This window comes from Lipotes vexillifer, unplaced genomic scaffold (assembly GCF_000442215.2).
Source record: "Lipotes vexillifer unplaced genomic scaffold, Lipotes_vexillifer_v1.1 scaffold66, whole genome shotgun sequence".
Classification (NCBI taxonomy): domain Eukaryota; kingdom Metazoa; phylum Chordata; class Mammalia; order Artiodactyla; family Lipotidae; genus Lipotes; species Lipotes vexillifer.
The window spans coordinates 1,578,734-1,598,826 of record NW_006788130.1 but is presented as its reverse complement, the minus strand read 5'-3'; the positions used below and the strand labels follow the sequence as shown (position 1 = coordinate 1,598,826).

General features: G+C 33.5%; 1 protein-coding gene across 1 annotated transcript in view; it reads left to right on the top strand.

The window, feature by feature from the left end:
* Nucleotides 1-20,093, top strand: part of BRINP3 (BMP/retinoic acid inducible neural specific 3) — a 213,756-nt gene that overhangs the window by 6,557 nt on the left and 187,106 nt on the right. The window contains exon 2 of the mRNA XM_007461248.1: nucleotides 15,382-15,572. Within this exon, the coding sequence (XP_007461310.1) occupies nucleotides 15,382-15,572 (191 nt within the window). The remainder of the gene's footprint in view (nucleotides 1-15,381; nucleotides 15,573-20,093) is intronic.

Below are 20,093 nucleotides of genomic sequence, written 5' to 3'. Positions count from 1 at the left end.
TGCTATGTCAGTTGATCTTAATAATAGCGTTCTTGGCAACTAAGTCAAAAGATAAATGCTAAATTTTAGAATTTTGTAAATATGATTATATACTTTCTTGTTCTTTGTAGCACTTTAATAGGACAGATAAATCACCTGTCCGTTTATTTGACACATACGTACTGAGTTACCTATAAAAGTGCAAAGATTCACCACCTTCCTTAAAGGAACACACAGGTCAGTGATAAAGACAGACATTTAAATTGGTAATAAATTTTACTGTGGTTTAGAGCCTCGTTACTTGAGTGTGGTCCATGATCCAACAGCATCAACATCACCTTGGAGCTTGTTAGAAATGCAGAATCTCAGATTCCATCCCTGATTAATGAATCAGAAACATGTTAACAAGATCTCCAGGTGATTTACATGCACATTAAGTTTGAACAGCACTATTTAGAGTATCTATATAAATTTAGAGAGTACTTAACTGTTCCAGAAATCTCGCTTCTGAGAATTAATTTTACCAAAATAATAGCAAGAGTCTGTAATTTTACATAACAAAATGTTCATTATAGCATTGTTTATAAGCAGCTCCAAAATAGAAGTACCTTAATTGTATTTCATTCAGGATGTATTCTGTTCCCTCTATCCTTGAAACTATATATTTCCAGTTATTCTTCTTTCATGTCATCGTTCTATAGAGACTATTGTATCCGGGCAATTTTATTTAGAAAATTTTCAGACTTTTTAGGGGGGATAACTGTTAATAATCATAAGATCAGTTGTTTTCTTTTGGAATGTTTTGCAAAACATATTATGCTTCTTTGTCAAAGCTGTAGAAGGCTAGCTATTTCCTTCCAAAAATATCTTGCAGGTGCCAATTGGTGTTAAGCCAACATGTCTGTTTTTTACTGTCTTTATATATTTGCCTCTGCTCCTTGTTAGAAGCCTATTTTTCTAGAATTTTTTCCCTTCTATATGTTTCTAAAACACCATTTTTTTCTACAACACTATGTTAGTGGAAAGATACATGTCAGGATGTATCCCTTTTAAAACATTAAGCTAGGGAAGGATGATCATTAGTAGTGAGAGTAAAGTAAAACACTGTGAAAAGTGAAATAAAATTTCAAAAGGACAGTGATACTTAAAATATAGTAAAACTTAGGGAATTTTTTAAGGAATAAAAAACACAATGAATAATATGATCTGTTATTACTAACAATAGGATAACATGTTTGAACTAAAACGATACATCAAAAGTAAAACTACAAACAATTACATTTAAGCTATATTTGCACTGGTTATTCCTGTGCAAAGAATTTCTACTCAAATAACAGTTTTTGATAAGTAAAACTCACACAAAAGCAAAATAGACATTCACAATAAGATTTTCAGGTATAAGGAAGTTGAATGACCAGAAAGATATTTCTCATAAATGTACCTTTTTTCCCCTGGGTAGAACGGTACACATTACAGGTCAGGATACTAGTCCAAGGGCAGTAGCAATGATAAAATAAAATAAAATACAGCCGACATCCAAGAGTTAGCTTCATTGCAGTTAAAAAAGAAATAACCTCAAATCTCAGTGCATTACAACTATATTGGTTGTGTCTCCCTAATATTACATGTTTTGACTGTGGATCCCCTGCGATTCTTCTCTGAGTGTTGTTGGCTCATTCTGGGAATAAAGATGAGGAAGGCCCTCTTCGTAAAATGCTGTCCTCCTGGCAGAGGACAAAAGCAAAAAAATGAGTATAACTTTCTGATGCCTCTCAAAACTTGTACTGAATCATGACATAGCTGGTTCGTATGTATTCACTGATCTAAACAGTTTTATTTTCGATACCAGGTTAAAGGGCATCACTTGTTCTTTACAATGGACTATAAATACATGTATGCATGTTTACATCCATGATAGAATTAAAATTGCAAAGAATAATCTGCGGCATCTTCTTGATTTATCCCTGGGATTCTTTTACTCATTCTCTTATCCATTGCTTTTTGTTCTAACATTTTGAAAGTATTACCTCTATCCCCAATAACTATATACATGAGAATGCCAGTTGAAGTGGAGAGATAATTGTATGAAAGTTCTTTCATTTCTTTTTGTCATGGACAACCAGGACAGACAACCTGAAAACCAGGACAGAAAAATACATAATTGTGAGGTCCACAACATATCAAATATACCTACTCCTACCCTATGAACTAATCATAGGATAACATTAAAGTCATGATTTTTTTTGTTTTATTGTCCTCTGTTTCTCATTCTCTATGAAAGCATCCTTCAGTATGTGCTTTTAATGTTCCTAAAGTACCACAGCATTTTGGTTGTAAAAGGCACAGCTGCATGATTTCTGTGTGAAATAATCACATCTTTTTATCTCTACAGTCATTAATCCTTTTCACTTTCTAACAGACTCAGAATGTTGAATCACTTCAAAATCACATTTAGTTTTTACAAAATGGGTGGATGTCCTTTGGCACTCATGTCATGCTTATGAGCTACAGCTGGTTTAAAAAATGTGAATGAAAATGACATTTGAACACAAATTTTTAATTGAATAATATATCTCAGTTTTCAAATCTGAATATTTTTATATTGAGAGAGATTTGCAATTAAAGTTGAGAATGCATTCTTCTTTTTTAAGACGACTATGAAAGTCTCAAAGAAGGTAAAGACCATGAATATCACAAAAGCGTAGTAGTTGTGTATAATTTGAAAAACAGATCTCTTGGAGGAAAGAAGTAGCCTTATTTTCCATCTAGACTGAATGGCCTTGTCAAAATATCTTAGATATTTAACAATCCGTGATTTACAAAACTTGGAATGTGGCATAAGCTAGCCAGCTTACATCACCTAGTTGTCTGGTCTGTTGTAAGCAAGGGTTTAAAACAAAGCATTCAGGGCCTCCCTGGTGGCGCAGTGGTTGGGAGTCCGCCTGCCGATCTGTGAGCCGTGGCCGCTGAGCTTGCGCGTCCGGCAACGGGAGAGGCCGCGACAGTGAGAGGCCCACATATCGCAAAAAAAAAAAACAAAAAACAAAAAAAAAACAAAGCATTCATAAAAGAACAATTATGATAATTTAAACTGCAGATTTAAACTGTCTCACATGCTTGACTGCAGTGAAAGCTTTTGCATACATGGAATAATGTTCCATTGTGGAGAACAACCACAAGCAATTTATGAATGGCTTCTCTTTATCTGCTTATTGGAAGGATAACCAACTACTATCTTTAGTAATCCTATACATCCTGATTAAAAGTTCCACTAGAAAACAATTTTGACTAAGATCAGGTTTCTGTGGTGAAATTTAATATCTATGAAATTCTAACTTACGAAAATTTAAAAGCTCATCATTTCCTGTTAGGCCCTAATAAAAAAGGAAAGGAGAGGAAATCAACATTTATTGTACACAGCAAACGTGTTGTGCCAGACTCTAAAGAGGAACTGTATTGTTTAACCTTCTCTAAGAGTTGACAGTGGGATATTGCCTCTATTTTAGAGATGGGAATGCTAAGGTTATGTGTGACTTTAACAAAGTCCTACAGCTGACTGGTAGTGGGACTGTGGGCTATGAGGATAAGCTCTCACATACACCTGACTCCAAAACTCATGCTTTCCTTTACCTCAATATATCATTAAATTTTATCAATTAAAAAATAAAAAATAAACAGCAAAATTAATAATAAAAGTGTATTAAGATTTACAATGAAGTTTTTCCATTTGATTTTCCCTGTTGTCTGTAACATCTATTTATTCTCAGCGTAGAATGCTAAAGACACATTTACCTGTACCTTACAAGCAAATGTGAACTCTGTGAAAAACAAAAGAAATATTTCAAAAATCTCCAGTAGATAGAGAATGAAAACTTCAAATATTCATGATGATGTTCACGGGCCATCATTTTCCTACCTTCATCTTTGATTGCTGAAACATATATTAATGTTTGTCTTCTCCTTCATATTCTTATAATGAGAAACACTCTGAAATAGTTAATCCCTAGCTCTTATTTTGTGTCATTTTCCAGTTGTATCATGAGACAATCTAACATTTATAAAATATTCTTAAAACAAATTAGTTTGAATTTGCTTTTTATTTTTTTTATCCCTTACCCTTATACCACTCCTCCCTTTTCCCCCTCCCCTCTGGTAACCTCTAGCTTGTTCTCTGTATCTGTGAGTTTGCTTCTTTTTTGTATTGTTCACTAGTTTGTTGTAGTTTTTAGATTGCACATATAGGTGATATTATAAAGTATTTGTCTTTCTCTGTCTGACTTATTTCACTTAGCATAATAACATCCAAGTATATCCATATGGCTGCAAATGGCAAAATTTCCTTCATTTTATGGCTGAGTAGAATTCCATTGTGTATATATATATATCACATCTTCTTTATCCATTCATCTGTTGATGGACACTTAGGTTGCTTCCATATATTTGTAATTGTAAATAATGCTGCTGTGAACATTGGGGTGCATGTATCTTTTCCAGTTAGTGTTTTTGTTTTTTTTGGATATATACCCAGGAGTGGAATTTTGCTGGGTCATACAGTAATTCTATTTTTAGTTTTTTGAGAAGCCTGTTTTCCACAGTGGCTGCACCAGTTTACATTCCCACTGTGAGTGTATGAGAGTTCCCTTTTCTCCATATCCTCATCGATATTTGTTATTTGTGTTCTTTTTGTTGATAGCCATTCTTGCAGGTGTGAGGTAATATCTTATGGTGGATTTGATTTGCATTTCCCTGACTACTAGTGATGTTGAGCATGTTCTCATGTGCTTATTGGCCATCTGCATGTGCTCTTTGGAAAAATGTCTATTCAGGCAGGCCTTTTGTCCATTTTTTAATCCAGTTGTATATTTTCTTGATCTTGAGTTGTATGAACTGTTTATATATTTTGGATAACAGCCCCTTATTTGTCATATAATTTGAAAATATTTTCTCCCATTTAGTAGCTTGTCTTTTTGTTTTGTCAGTGCTTTCCTTTGCAGTGCAAAAACTTTTAAATTTAAGTAGGCGTCATTTGTTTATTTTTGCTTTTATTTCCTTTGCTTTAAGAGACAGATCCATTAAAAATGTTGCTACAATTTATGTCAAAGAGTATTCTGCCTATGTTTTCCCCTAGGAATTTTATGGTTTCCAGTGTTGCATTTAGGTCTTTAATCCATTTTGAGTTTATTTTTGTATATGGGGTAAGAAAGTCTTCTAATTTCATTCTTTTACATGCAGCTGTCTAGTTTTCCCAGTACCACTTATCGAAGACACTGTCTTTTCTCCATTGTGTATTCTTGCTTCCTTTCTCATAGATTAATTGACCATAAGTGAGTGGGTTTATTTATGGGCTCTCTATACTCTTCCATTGATCTGTGTGTGTTTTTTTTTATGCCAGTAACATGATGTTTTGATTACTGTACTTTTGTAGTGTAGTCTGAAGTTAGGGAGTGTGATTACTCCAGCTCTGTTCATCTTTCTCAAGATTATTTTGCTATTTGGGTCTTTTCTGTTTCTATACAAATTTTAAAATTAGTTCTACTTCTGTGAAAAATGCCTTTGGTATTATAATAGGGATTGCATTGAATCTGTAAATGGCCTTGGGTAGTATGGTCATTTTTACAATATTAATTTTTCCAGTCTATGAACATAGTATATCTTTTCATCTGTTTGTGTCATTTTCAGTTTCTTTCACCAGTGTCATAGTTTTCCAGGTAAAGGTCTTTTACCTCCTCAGGTAGGTTTATTCTTAGGTATTGTGTTCTTTTTGATGTGATGGTAAATGGGATTGTTTACTTAATTTCCCTTTCTGATAGTTCATTGTTAGTTTATAGAAGTGCAACAGATTTCTGTATCCTGAAACTTTCCTGAATTCATTGATGAGCTCTAGTAGTTTTCTGGTAGCTTCTTTAGGATTTTCTATGTATAGTGTCCTGTCATTGGCAAACAGTGACAGTTTTACTTCTTCTTTTCAAATTTGGATTCCTTTTACGCCTTTTTGTTGTCTGATTGCTGTGGCTAGAACTTCCAATACTGTGTTATATAAAAGGGTCAGGAGTGGGTATCCTTGTCTTGTTCCTGATATTAGAGGAAATGCTTTCATTTTTTCGCCATTGAATATGATGTTTGCTGTGGGTTTGTCATGTATGCCCTTTATTATGTTGAGGTATGTTCCCTCTATGCCCATTTTCTGGAGAGTTTTTATCATGAATGGATGTTGAATTTTGTCAAAAGCTTTTTCTGCATCTATTGAGGTGATCATATTATTTTTTATTTTTCACTTTGTTAATGTGTTATATCACATTGATTGATATGGGGATCCTTGCATCCCTGGGATAAATGTCACTTGATCATGGTTTATGACCCTTTTAATGTATTGTTGGATTCAGTTTGCTAGTATTTTGTTGAAAATTTTTGCATCTATGTTCATCAGAGATATTGGCCTGTAATTTTCTTTTGTGTGTGTGTGATATTGTTGGCCAGTTTTGGTATCAGGGTGACAATAGCCTCATAGAACGAGTTCAGAAGTATTCTTTCCTCTGCAGTTTTTTGGAGTAGTTTCAGAAGGATAGGTCTTAACTCTTCTCTAAATATTTGATAGAATTCACCTGTGAAGTTATCTGGCCCTGGACTTTTGTTTGTTGGGATGTTTTAATTTCAGTACCTGTAATTGGTCTGTTCTTATTTTCTATTTCTTCTGGTTCAGTACTGATTCAGTTTCAGTACTGGTAATTGGTCTGTTCTTATTTTCTATTTCTTCCTGGTTCAGTCTTGAGAGAGATTGTACCTTTCTAAGAATTTGTCCATTTCTTGTGGGTCGTCCATTTAATTGGCCTATAGTTGTTCATAATAGTCTCATAATCTTTTGTATTCCTGTGGTGTTGGTTGTAATTTCTTTTTCATTTCTGATTTTATTGATTTGGGCCCTCTCCCTTTTTTTCTTTTCTTTCTTTTTTTCTCTTTTTTTGGCCATGCCATGCAGCTTGTGAGATCTTAGTTCCCCAACCAGGGACTGAACTCACACCCTCTGCAGTGAAAATCCAGAGTCCTAACCGCTGGACCACTAGGAAATTCCATCCCTTTTTTTCTTGATGGGTCTAGCTAAAGGTTTATCAATTTTGTTTACCTTTTCAAAGAAGCAGCTTTTAGTTTCATTGATATTTTCTATTTTTTTTGTCTCTATTTCATTTATTTCTGCTCTGATCTTTATTTCTTTCCTTCTACTAACTTTGGGTTTTATTTATGCTTCTTTTTCTAATTCCTTTAGGTGTAAGATTTAATTTGCTTTTTAAAATTAGCATATGCTATTCTCCCTTTTTGGGTGAGGTAGGACTCAATAGAGGTCCTATTAAGAAGAATTAATGGTATAGCATATTTCACCTGAAGAGTGAAGACATATAGGGGGATTGGGGGGATACAGTATATAATGGACTATTTGGGGAGATCTTTACTCTCTGTATGTGAATGCAAACTAGGACTAGAGTTAATAAGTTTATAAAAGAAGGAGATCATTAAAGAAGTAGGACAGTCTTCTTTTCCTCACAAATAAGACAAAAGAGCTAAAATTACTAGAAATGCCCAGATATGGAATGAGTTGCTTCATGCAGTTCTAAGGAATTGTGATGAATAAAAAAATATGTACTAGCAACTTCTGAATTCTAGTCATGTGGTAAGTCCTTCACAGATATTGTCTGTCTCATGCTTATAGCCATGCTTTGAAGAAGAAATTACTATACTCATGTTATGTAAGAGGAAGCAGAATCATAAATTACATATTCAAGATCATTCAATTACTAAGTAGAAGCCAGCATTAGAACCTGAATCTGTTTGGTACCAGTAGTTAGTAGACTTACACCTAAACCATAATAATTAATTCTACATTTTTTTTTCATACAGAACCTCATAATCCAGTGAAAGAATCCATTATAGTGGTCTAATTATCTCTTCTGTTCTATGACATATAATTAATGTTGGACACCTCTAGTAATGGGAAAATCACTACAATGCAAGAGAGACATAGTGAAGATGATTCTCTTCACGTATTTACATGGCTTTCATGCCTCTCCAGAAGGCAAAAGTAATGTCCAATAATCATTTGAACCAGTGTTTTGAACTTCATATGTGTATTGCTGAATTGAAGTAAAGATTACAGTAAGCGTCCTTCTAAATACAGGAATCTGTAGAAAACATTACGGATGCACTGAGGCTGAGCTTGGATTTAGATGTACTTTACAAATAGAATCTGAAACTGTCAAATCGTTTAGAATTTTATTTTAGTCATAACATTAAAGTCATGAGTTTACTAATTACTTAAGAAAAATTTTTTATGACTAAACATATTTTAAACGTGGGCCAAACGTAAACACTTATGCCATGGCATTTTTTTCAAATGAAATTTTCAAACACACTCAAAGTAGAGAGACTTGTACAGTGAGTGCCCATACACCCATATGTAACCATACAAACTATATAAAACTGTACTACAACTACTAATATTCCTACCTACAAATAGACTACAGAATGAAGATTTCTGATCCTTTTTACATTTTTTGTCCTCAGAATATATTCCAAAAATGGATTTACATTTAAAGTACTGTGTTTGTAATCACTTAAAATAATTACTTCTCTAAACAATAAGCATTTAGTAACATTGGCTTCTGTTTTTAATTCTTAGGGATTGATTTTTTTTCTATTTGATTTGATTGATTTTTACAATAAATAAAATATTTTAAAATATCTTTCCAGTGCTTAAAAAACTTTAACAAAGTATATTCAGAGAAGTCTTTCTTCCCAAAGTGTTACCTCCACTCTGTAAATATAGATAAAATATTTTGGTTAATCCTTCCAGTGTTTTTATTTTTTTCCCCAAATAAAAAGAAATCCATCCATATATTTGTATCATACACTTTCTTATAAAAAAGTCCCTCTAAGAGTTTGATAGTGTCTGGCCTTACATTTAGGTCTTTAATCCATTTTGAGTTTATTTTTGTATATGGTGTTAGGGAGTGTTCTAATTTCATACTTTTACATGTACCTGTCCAGTTTTCCCAGCACCACTTATTGAAGAGGCTGTCTTTTCTCCACTATATATTCTTGCCTCCTTTATCAAAGATAAGGTGACCATATGTGTGTGGGCTTATCTCTGGGCTTTCTATCCTGTTCCATTGATCTATATTTCAGTTTTTGTGCCAGTACCATACTGTCTTGATTACTGTAGCTTTGTAGTATAGTCTGAAGTCAGGGAGCCTGATTCCTCCAGCTCCATTTTTCGTTCTCAAGATTGCTTTGGCTATTCAGGGTCTTTTGTGTGTTCTCAAGATTGCTTTGGCTATTCGGGGTCTTTTGTGTTTCCATACAAATTGTGAAATTTTTTGTTCTAGTTCTGTGAAAAATGCCAGTGGTAGTTTGATAGGGATTGCATTGAATCTGTAGATTGCTTTGGGTAGTAGAGTCATTTTCACAGTGTTGATTCTTCCAATCCAAGAACATGGTGTATCTCTCCATCTATTTGTATCATCTTTAATTTCTTTCATCAGTGTCTTATAATTTTCTGCATATAGGTCTTTTGTCTCCTTAGGTAGGTTTATTCCTAGATATTTAATTGTTTTTGTTGCAATGGTAAATGGGAGTGTTTTCTTATTTTCACTTTCAGATTTTTCATCATTAGTGTATAGGAATGCCAGCGATTTCTGTGCATTAATTTTGTATCCTGCTACTTTACCAAATTCATTGATTAGCTCTCATAGTTTTCTGGTAGCATCTTTAGGATTCTCTGTGTATAGTATCATGTCATCTGCAAACAGTGACAACTTTACTTCTTCTTTTCCAATTTGGATTCCTTTTATTTCTTTTTCTTCTCTGATTGCTGTGGCTAAAACTTCTAAAACTATGTTGAATAATAATGGTGAGAGTGGGCAACCTTGTCTTGTTCCTGATCTTAGTGGAAATGGTTTCAGTTTTTCACCATTGAGGACGATGTTGGCTGTGGGTTTGTCATATATGACCTTTATTATGTTGAGGAAAGTTCCCTGTATGCCTACTTTCTGCAGGGTTTTTATCATAAATGGGTGTTGAATTTTGTCGAAAGCTTTCTCTGCATCTGTTGAGATGATCATATGGTTTTTCTCCTTCAATTTGTTTGTATGGTGTATCATGTTGATTGATTTGCATATATTGAAGAATCCTCACATTCCTGGAATAAACCCCACTTGATCATAGTGCATGATGCTTTTAATGTGCTGTTGGATTCTGTTTGCTAGTATTTTGTTGAGGATTTTTGCATCTATGTTCATCAGTGATATTGGCCTGTAGTTTTCTTTCTTTGTGACATCTTTGTCTGGTTATGGTATCAGGGTGATGGTGGCCTCATAGAATGAGTTTGGGAGTGTTCCACCCTCTGCTATATTTTGGAAGAGTTTGAGAAGGATAGGTGTTAGCTCTTCTCTAAATGTTTGATAGAATTTGCCTGTGAAACCATCTGGTCCTGGGCTTTTGTTTGTTGTAAGATTTTTAATCACAGTTTCAACTTCAGTGCTTGTGATTGGTCTGTTCATATTTTCTATTTCTTCCTGTTTCAGTCTCGGCAGGTTGTGCATTTCTGAGAATTGGGATAGATTCTTAAAAGTAGGATTGCAGAGTCAATTATTGCTAACTATTGCCAAATTTCTCTTCATAGTTACATCATTTTGCACTCCAGCAGCAGTATATCATAGGGCCTGTTTCCTTCTAGTTTGCCAACAGCTTTGACAAAGTTGTCAAATTTTTGAATTTTGGCAAATTCCATAATAGCTACGTGATATATCAATATATTTTTAATTTGCATTTCTCATTCTATGACAGATTGAAAGCCTTTTCAAATTTATATGGGCCATTTTGTCTCTTCTTATCTAAATACTATTTTCCTATTTTTTATGCCCGAACCTTATTTCTTTTTTTTCCTTGCGTTTTAGGAGTTTTTGGAATGTTAGAGGTATTAGCCATGTGTCCCTTATGTAAGTTGCAAACATCTCTTCCCAATGCAAAATTTACTTATGGTGATTCTGTGCTAGGAAAAACAAATCTCTTTTTATATGGTCTAATTCATCTATCTTTTATTTTATTACTTTCAGACGTTTAGTGATAATTACGAATGCTTTTCCCACTCATGCAGTTTCATTCTTTTTTTTCTAATTGAGTAGTTTCATCTTATTAAATATTCATGTCTCCAGTTTTTTGCAATATCTCCTCATATACAATCATATCCTTTACTTTGCAAATGACTATTCTGATGTCAAAGTGTCATTTATTAGAAGGTCCACCTTTCCCCAATTGAATTAATATTCCATCCTTATCATGTACTAAATTTTCATATATACTGTTTTTTTTTTTAATTTTCCTGTTTGAGTGGTCTGTCTATTCATGCTTCTTTACTACACTGTCTTAATTATACATATTTTACAATATGTATTCATATGTAGCAAGGCATTCTCACTGTTGCCCATTTTTTGGAAAGCTTCTGGTGACTTTTCTTTGACTAATTTTTACCTAAAAAATTTATAATAAACATGACTAGTTCAAGGAAACAAACAAAAAATGATATTTGCATTAAAGTTATACATTAACCTAAGTAAAATTGATACGTTTTAATTTAAATATTCCTATTTGAAACAAAGTACCATGCCATTTTCAGTTTACTTTTGTTATTTCAGGGATGGCATATAATTTTTCATATATGTATTGCATTTTTATTGGTATTTTAAATGGTACATGCTAATCCATTATTACCTCTAACTATTATTTGTGTATTTCGATTTGTTGTTAGTAAAGTTTTTATTATTTTCTGCAGTTACTAAGTTCTGTTACTCTGCATAGTAGTTTGTCCGTTGATTTTCTTGAGTTTTCCAGATGAATAATCATGTTATCTGCAAAAAGAGATAATTTTAAGTGTTTTTAAAAAAAACTATTACTCTAATTTTATTCTCTCCTATATTTACATTTTAATATATTTAATATCATGTCAAAAAGTAGTACCAGTTGTGGGTTTGTTTGTCAGGTTATGATTTTAATGGGAATGACTTCTGAGTTTTCCGATTAAGTAAGACAGTTGGTTTTTGGTTGACAATCACATATTTTATCCTTTTAAGGAATTTTCCACTGACTCCTAAGTTACTGAAAATTACCCAGCAATAGGTATAAATATTCATCAAATACATTTGAGGCATTATTGGACATCAAGGTTTTTCTTTCTAGATGTGTTAATATGCTGAATTATATTAATGATTTCCTAATATCAAATGACCCTTGCCCTCCTAGAATTATTCTTTTTGAGATATACATTTTTAAAACTTACTGTGTGTTACTGTTTACTATTGCTTTATTTGTTATTTTGCATCACTAATAGTAAGTTGTAATAATGTTTGTTGTTGTTTTTGTTGTTGTGTGTGTAATCTTCCCCAGATATTTATGTCAGTGTTTTACTCAATATATAACAACTAATTAAAAGTTTTCCTTCATTTCATATCCTCTGGCAACATTTTAAGTAAATAGTATCAGATTTTTTGATCTTTAGAGTTTTGTCTGAACTCTCCTGTGAAACCATCTTGGCCTATTGATTTTTTTAAAAAATTTTGTGGAGGTGTTCTATGACACCTAAACTTATTTGCAAAAGCTTTGCAAAATAATTTTTGCAAAAAAATTTTTCTATCAATTTTTAATTGTACTATATTGTAGTCAGTAAATGTGTTAAAGAAACAATATTCTGACATTTGTTAAAGAACAGTAAGGCAGACTTTATTCAGGGGGTCTCCTGCATTGGAGTTTTACAGGAGGGGAGAGAGACTGAGCTCAATTTTGAACAGAACCAGGAAAAGTGGGAATTTATTGGCAATGAGCAGAGTAGGCAGATTAGTGGATGGAAAATTACAAAGAGGGTAGGATAATTCTTGCTAAAGAGACCTAACACGATTCTTGCTGAAAGCAGAGCAGGGTTATCAAATATCACCAGGGAGATGGTAGGGGATGAGGAATTTGGTCAGATGTTAAAGATGATCATATGTCCAGGGTAGGGGATCCTTGCCAAAGTGACTTGACAGGATTCTTCCTAAAACTGGGCTCTTGAGAACATGCCCAAGAAACAAGCTCATAGGAGCCTGTCTAACGTTTGGTCAAGGAGAAAGTCTTTATCAAATGATATTTTTTTTCAAATTTTTGGAATTTACTAAGGATTTTTTTTAACAAAATATATGGCCAATTTTTCTAAATGTTCTGTGTACTCTTGAAAAGAGCTTTCATTTCCTCTTTATTAATATAAAGTTTAATATTTACCTATAAGATCTACCTTATTAAGTAGGTTGTGTATATCTTTATCATTACATTTTTATCTCCACTGGGTCTATCTAGGTCTAGGAAGTGTGTGCTGGAGTCTTGTAATACTGGCAGTTTATGTATATTTTAACCTATATCTTCTGTATATTCTGCTTTATGAAAAGTGCTGCAATTAAAGCAGTTTTGCAAGTTTTAGTCTTTAGCACTATTCAGTCTATTTCATTTTCTCATTTAATAATTTTGTCCTGAAGAGATCATTAACTTTTCTTCCTTTTTTATTTACATTCACCAAGATATCATTATCATTTTATTTTTAACTACTTAAGAAGATATATCTCTTGATCTCATAGCCTGTTCGGGCTGCTATAGCAAAATACCACAGTTAAGGTAGCTTATAAACAGCACAGTTCTGGGGGCTGCAAGTTTGAGATTAGAATGCCAGCATGGTTGGGTGAGGGCTCTCTTCCAGGTCACAGATTTTTCCTTGTATCTTCACATGGCAGAAGGGACAAGGAATCTCTTTGGAGCCTCCTTTACAAAAGAACTAATTCCATTCTTGAGGGCTCTGCCCTCATGACCCAGACACCTCCTACAAGCCCCATCTCCTAATACCATCATCTTAAAAGGACAGAATTTCAACATATGAATTTTGGGAGACACAAATATTCAGACCATAGCACTTTCATGTGTCGTCGAGCTGCATTATAAATTCTTAGACTATCACAACGCTGTTCTTTCTGTCTCCATGTACAAGATGTTTGTTAGGGCACATGGGTGAATTTCTCAGATTCAGTGGTCTTTCTGAGAATGTATTCACTCAGATTTCCACACCAGTTCATCCTCTCCTTTGGCGGTAAATAATTAGCATGGATTTTTTTTTCTATAATATTTGACATATATATTCCCTTTTTGCTTTCAGATGTTCCCACCGAAAGCTGTTTATCATGTACATGACTTAACGCTGTTGATAACTTGACCCACTCATTCATATTTTTAAGAGTTTTTTTTTTTCCTTCAGCAATTCTAGTTACTCTGCTTCATTTCCAGCTTGCGTATTGATGTCCAAGTACAAACTGAGAATGCAACTTTCCGAAATAACATTGTTGACACCTTATTTCTGATACCAATTCACCTGATCTCTTGCAGAGAAGTATGAACTGTCACTTAGAATTGGATGGTCAGTTAGGCTGTGGCATTTTTAAATTGGTATTATTTTTAATTTGGAGAAGAAATGCAAGCTATTCTTCCACTAGAAAATCTTGTTTGGTCTTTTAGAAAACTGGCTTGACAAATTGTCAGTGGGCATAATGCCACCTAAACAGATGGGTTTCTGAAAGAATGAGAACAAGCTTCAAGTCTGACAATTATATCCTAGTTGAATATCTAAGAATCTGGAAGTCTGAGGATGGCAAGTTCTTAATGTTAGACTTGAATGGCATTGATACTTTTTCATCAATATTCAAACATTGAAAATTGCAGCTTAATTGTAATTTGCTTTAAATTTCACCTTAGAGGATCCATTGTCAAGTACCTAAAGCTTCTCATGGAGGTTAGTGATTTCCATAGTGCTTATTAACAACAATATTTTAATATTTAATGCCATGTGTAGGAAACCTCTGAATTTAATACATAAATATTTATATTACTATATATGCATGTATATGTTTTCTCTGCGTTTTAAAGGTACAATTGAAAACAGCTAATGTTTTGTAATATGCTTGGTCATGTTTCCATTTACCATGCTGATCTGTAGTAAAGGTTGAGTTTGTTTTACTTATTTTCCTATCTTAATTTGCTTTGAGACCCAATGAGTGTTAGGTAAGCTAAACTGTATGAGAAAGTCAATAAAATCTAGAGAACATGTTCTGCAAAAGCTTGCTGTTTAATATTTATGAAATATGTATTCACAACCATCAACATCCCGGGTACTTTTCTAGGTATATGGGAAATCTTTGTGAACAAAAGAAAAGTAAAACTCCCTGCCTGTTTGTTGTTTATCACTCTTTTGTTTCATTATGGCTGTAATCTAGGCTTCCTCACCTGCAGGTAGTTGAAAAGATTGATTTGAAGTGGGAAATGGAATAATGTAAAATATTATTAATGCAGGAGAGGAGTCACTCACAATTTTTGTGGACAAGCGGAAGCTGAGCAAACGATCTGAAGGAAGTGATCCCAGCACCAACAGCTCCTCGGTCACTCTGGAGACGCTACATCAGCTAGCTGCTTCCTATTTCATTGACAGGGACAGCACCCTTCGGAGACTTCACCACATTCAAATTGCATCCACTGCCATAAAGGTATGAGTATGTTTACCCTAGAATTATGTCATACCATTTTGTTCTCTGTCTTTAAAATCCATGTCTATATATGTTCATGTCTCACTGATATAAACAATTGTGTCCTGAAAAATAACTTAATGTGTCCTTTTGTTTTAAGTGTTGCAGTACATTTAAGATGAAATTGTATATATTTTCATGTAATTTTGTTAACTTGATGATTGGGTCAAGGTGTTTCATGTCAGAACATTAATTGAAATACACTTGAGTAGTGTCAGTTTATCCTCGGGTACACACTCCCTCACAAAGCATACATAGATGAAACTTTGTTTTAATAACACTGATTTATTTTGTAAAACTTCATATTTTATTGTGTGCATTTACAAACATCCTGAGAAGGGGCTCTATTAGGTTCAGAGTGGGTCAGTGACACAAATCATTAAGTCTGGTTTGAGTATTCCCTGCCCCCTATGTTTTTAAGACACAGTAAAGAAGTACAAATATTTGTTTATAAGTTTCTAGAAGTCAAGATGCACCATAATCTAGAACTACTGGATAAACTCTGTATGTTCACTAAAATCCTTTGCCTTTGAAACAACTAAGGTTGACTTTACAAAAACAGAGCATGGGAGAATAAGATACCTTTCATTTTCAGAAGAAATGAAGGGAGAGAAAGAGAGAGAGACAGAGACAGAGAGAGAAAGGCAGTGGTTTCCAAAACAGTAGATGTTTTGACATATTTCTCTGGCAGTTTAGATCAGCATGTTATTGTGTTTGGCCAGTGGCCACTGCAAAACTAACAGACCAAAGAGTTGGCACATGTGATAGTGTGATTCTGGACTAAGTTAATAAGAGCAAAATAAAACATAAAGAGCATTTCCCAGTGTTTCAAATGTAACATTTCATAATTAATGTAAAAAGCACTCATTAAACATACCATTTTATTGCTTTATGAGATTAAAATTAATGTGTTTTTTTTTCAGTTAATTGAAAAGTTAGTATGTTGATATGTTGAGAATGCTAAGAAAAATTAGCCCAAGGTACATCTTTTGTCCAAGACTGTCCCAGAGAGAATAAAAGATGACATGAAAATATTTTTAGCTATATAGAGACACAGATGTAGAGAACAAACATATGGACACCAGGGGGGAAGCGGGGGGGCGGGTGAGGTGGGATGAACTGGAAGACTGGGATTGACGTATATACACTAATATGTATAAAATAGATAACTAAAAAGAACCTGCTGTATAGCACAGGGAACTCTGCTTCATTTCTCTGTGTGGTAGAAACTAACACAGCATTGTAAAACAAGTATACCCCAATTAAAAAAAAAAAGAAAGAAAATATCTTTAGCTTAAGGGTTACACAAACCATAATTGCCCATCTTCAATACTGCTAGTAGATGAGGTTAAGAAAAAGACTTCTGTAGATATAGATTATACAATTATAGTTAGTCTACTTCTGACTGTAGGACTTATGTTATATTGACTAATCAAGTATATAAATAATATTTATGCTGAATAGATAAAAATGTAGCCAGCATGAACACAGATGTTGTAGTTAATTTTAAAATGTTGTAAGGTAGGATAGTGTTGTAGGTATTTAGCTTGAGGTCGCTGAGAAAGAAATAGGCTTTTTCAGAAATCAATTTCAATGATATAAACAGAAACTTAAAGTGTATTTTCTAATAGAAGACATCCTAGTAGTAAATATATTTATTATATGGCTATTGATTTTTTTGCTCAGTGCCAAGTAGAATTATACAGTAGACTTTATGTATCCATACTGAGTAAGAAATATTCATTCACAATTCATGTCAAAACATAATGGATATTTGTACATACTCTTTTCTCCCACAAGAGAAGTATGTATCACAAAAGGCACATGTTTTAATGGTGCAGGCTATTGTGTACAGGCATTGTTCTTAGACCCTGATGATACAACTGGAGATGATAAAGCTTCATGTGTTGTAGAAATGAGCCAGCCCTGAAGGGGAAGTGACTTTCATAAAAGAGTGATCTAAGAACAGCTCTGGGGAAGACAAAGAGTAACCTGGAATGTGGGAGAGTGAACAGCCTCACCGTGAAAGGACTCCAGAAAATGCTGGAGCCCATTAGTCTTGGAAGGGAGTTCTAGAGCACATAATGGAAGTATTTTAAAGTGTGTGTAGTGGGGCTGGGAACAGGAAGGAAAAGTGGAACTTTAGGTCAAGGAGAGGAAACAGAGAACAGTATGGGAATGATACAGAGATGGGTTGTAAAGAGAAGTAAACATATCTTGTGCATAACTAAGGGGGAGAAAAAGGGAATGAGGTGTGTGTACTGGCAGCAACATGACTAAGAAAATAATCCTGGAAGTACATAGGGCAGGCAAGGTTGAGGTAGTAGGGACTGGGAAAGAGGGAAGGGAGATCAGACTTTTCAGGATTAAATTTAGGCCTGGATGGAGTTCTCACCTGAGGCAGTTATAGTTTTAAGTGACTAGTGATTATCTGGCCCAGGGTCAGCTGCAGCCTGGGCTACTGTGAAAGCTCCAGGAAAAATGCTCCAGCAGGTCGACATGGCCCTTGAACTTCATGCACACTTTTATGCTCCTGTGTAATTTCCTGGGGAGAGTATCTTTTATTTTTCTTAGTTATCAAATGTATCCCTACACAGATAAAAGATGTCTCCCCACAATTATAAGATTTTAATTGCTTAGATGTGAGTTAACAGGGTAAGAGGGACTGAGTGGTGAGGGTAGTGGGTGTGTAAATGGAATCCAAGGGCATTCAACTACTGAAATCCTTTATACTTGAATAAATAACTCAATGCAAAGTGTTTCTGTAGATATTTGAAATCAAAAGCTTAACTCCTTTACTAAATCTATAAAGGTTCAGTGCCTTGCTTTTATATTTTAAAGATTCACATGAAGGGTAGCAAGTCTACAATTTCTTTGATTAGATAAAAACACCTTGGGTTTTTAAGTGCCATGTAGTGGGCATTTAATTTCTTGGACAAATGTTGTATGAAGATGTCCCTTGATTCACAGAATTTAGGAGACAGGGTTTTGTTAAAAAGTAAAGTCAAATAAAATCATTATCTGATAACAGGAAAAATATAATTAAATCTGCATAAGCATGCCTTCTTTTATCATGCTAATTCTTGCAAAAACACAAAAGAGTTGGACACATAGCGTTAACTGAGCCAGTTTCTAGAAAATGGAATAGAACAAATGGTTGTGTTTAACCTCTTCTAATTATGAATGTAAATGTAGGTTGAACTTTATTAACACATCTGTAAACAAAAATGAATGGCTCAAATGCCCATAGAGTGTAATTAACTGTTATACTATTTCATAATGGCATTTATATCAAATATTATTTCTCAATATAATTATTAGTGCAAAAACATGTCAAGTATAATGTCTAGAATTGTCAATTATTTTGAAAAGATTCAATTCAACTCAAATTATCTAAAATAATCATACTAACATATTCTTTAGGTTTCTTTTGAAATAGTCAAATAAACTTTAATATGTGATTGACAATGATGAGAAAATCAAAATATACATTTTGGGAAAAATCCAATCTATTACCTGATGTGGTATATGGATTTTCAAAAATTTCCTTAATACTTTAAGTTTTAAATATCAGATTACATGCAGTAAATAAAATTGAAATTTTTGTAACTGTTAAAAAATTTTAAAGAGCTAAGTTATTATTTTTCTAAAAGAAAAAATAACATACTGTATTGCTAGCATTTTTCTAATATAGAAAAATTATTTGAAAGATTTTTTAAATTATGGTGTTTAGAATTTTTTCCAACAAATTTAGGAAAAAGCACAAACAATATGATAAAATTAACTTACAGGTCAGTATTCCAGCTAAAAATCTATCTCCAAGTGATGTTTTAGTGCTGCATAGTTTACTTAAGGGTGTTGAAGGTGATGTTGAGAAGAGGCTCCACAACTTAGAGCTACATTTCTATTTATGAAATTATAAAAATACATTAAATTAAAATTTCAAAATCTATTCGTAAAATTAGGATATACCTTAGAATATTAGAATAGTCAATGGAGAAAATGCAGTCTCTTTGGCAAGTGGTGCTGGGAAAGCTGGACAGCCGCACATAAATCAATGAAGTTAGAACACTCCCTCACACCATACACAAAAATAAACTCAAAATTGCTTAAAGACTTAAATATAAGACATGACACCATAAAATTCCTAGAAGAGAACATAGGCAATAGAAATAAAAGCAAAAACCAAGAAACAAAAAAACAAATGGGACCTAATCAAATTTATAAGCTTTTGCACAGCAAAGGAAACCATAAACAAAATGAAGACAACAAATGGACTGGGAGAAAATATCTGCAAACTATGAGATGGGCAAGGGTTTAATTTCAAAAATATGCAATCAACTCATACAACTCAAAAACAAAAACAACAACAAAAACCCAATCACAAAATGGGCAGAAGACCTAAAAATACATTTTTCCAAAGAAGACATACAGATGGTCAACAGGCACATGAAAAGATGCTCAACATTGCTAATTATTAGA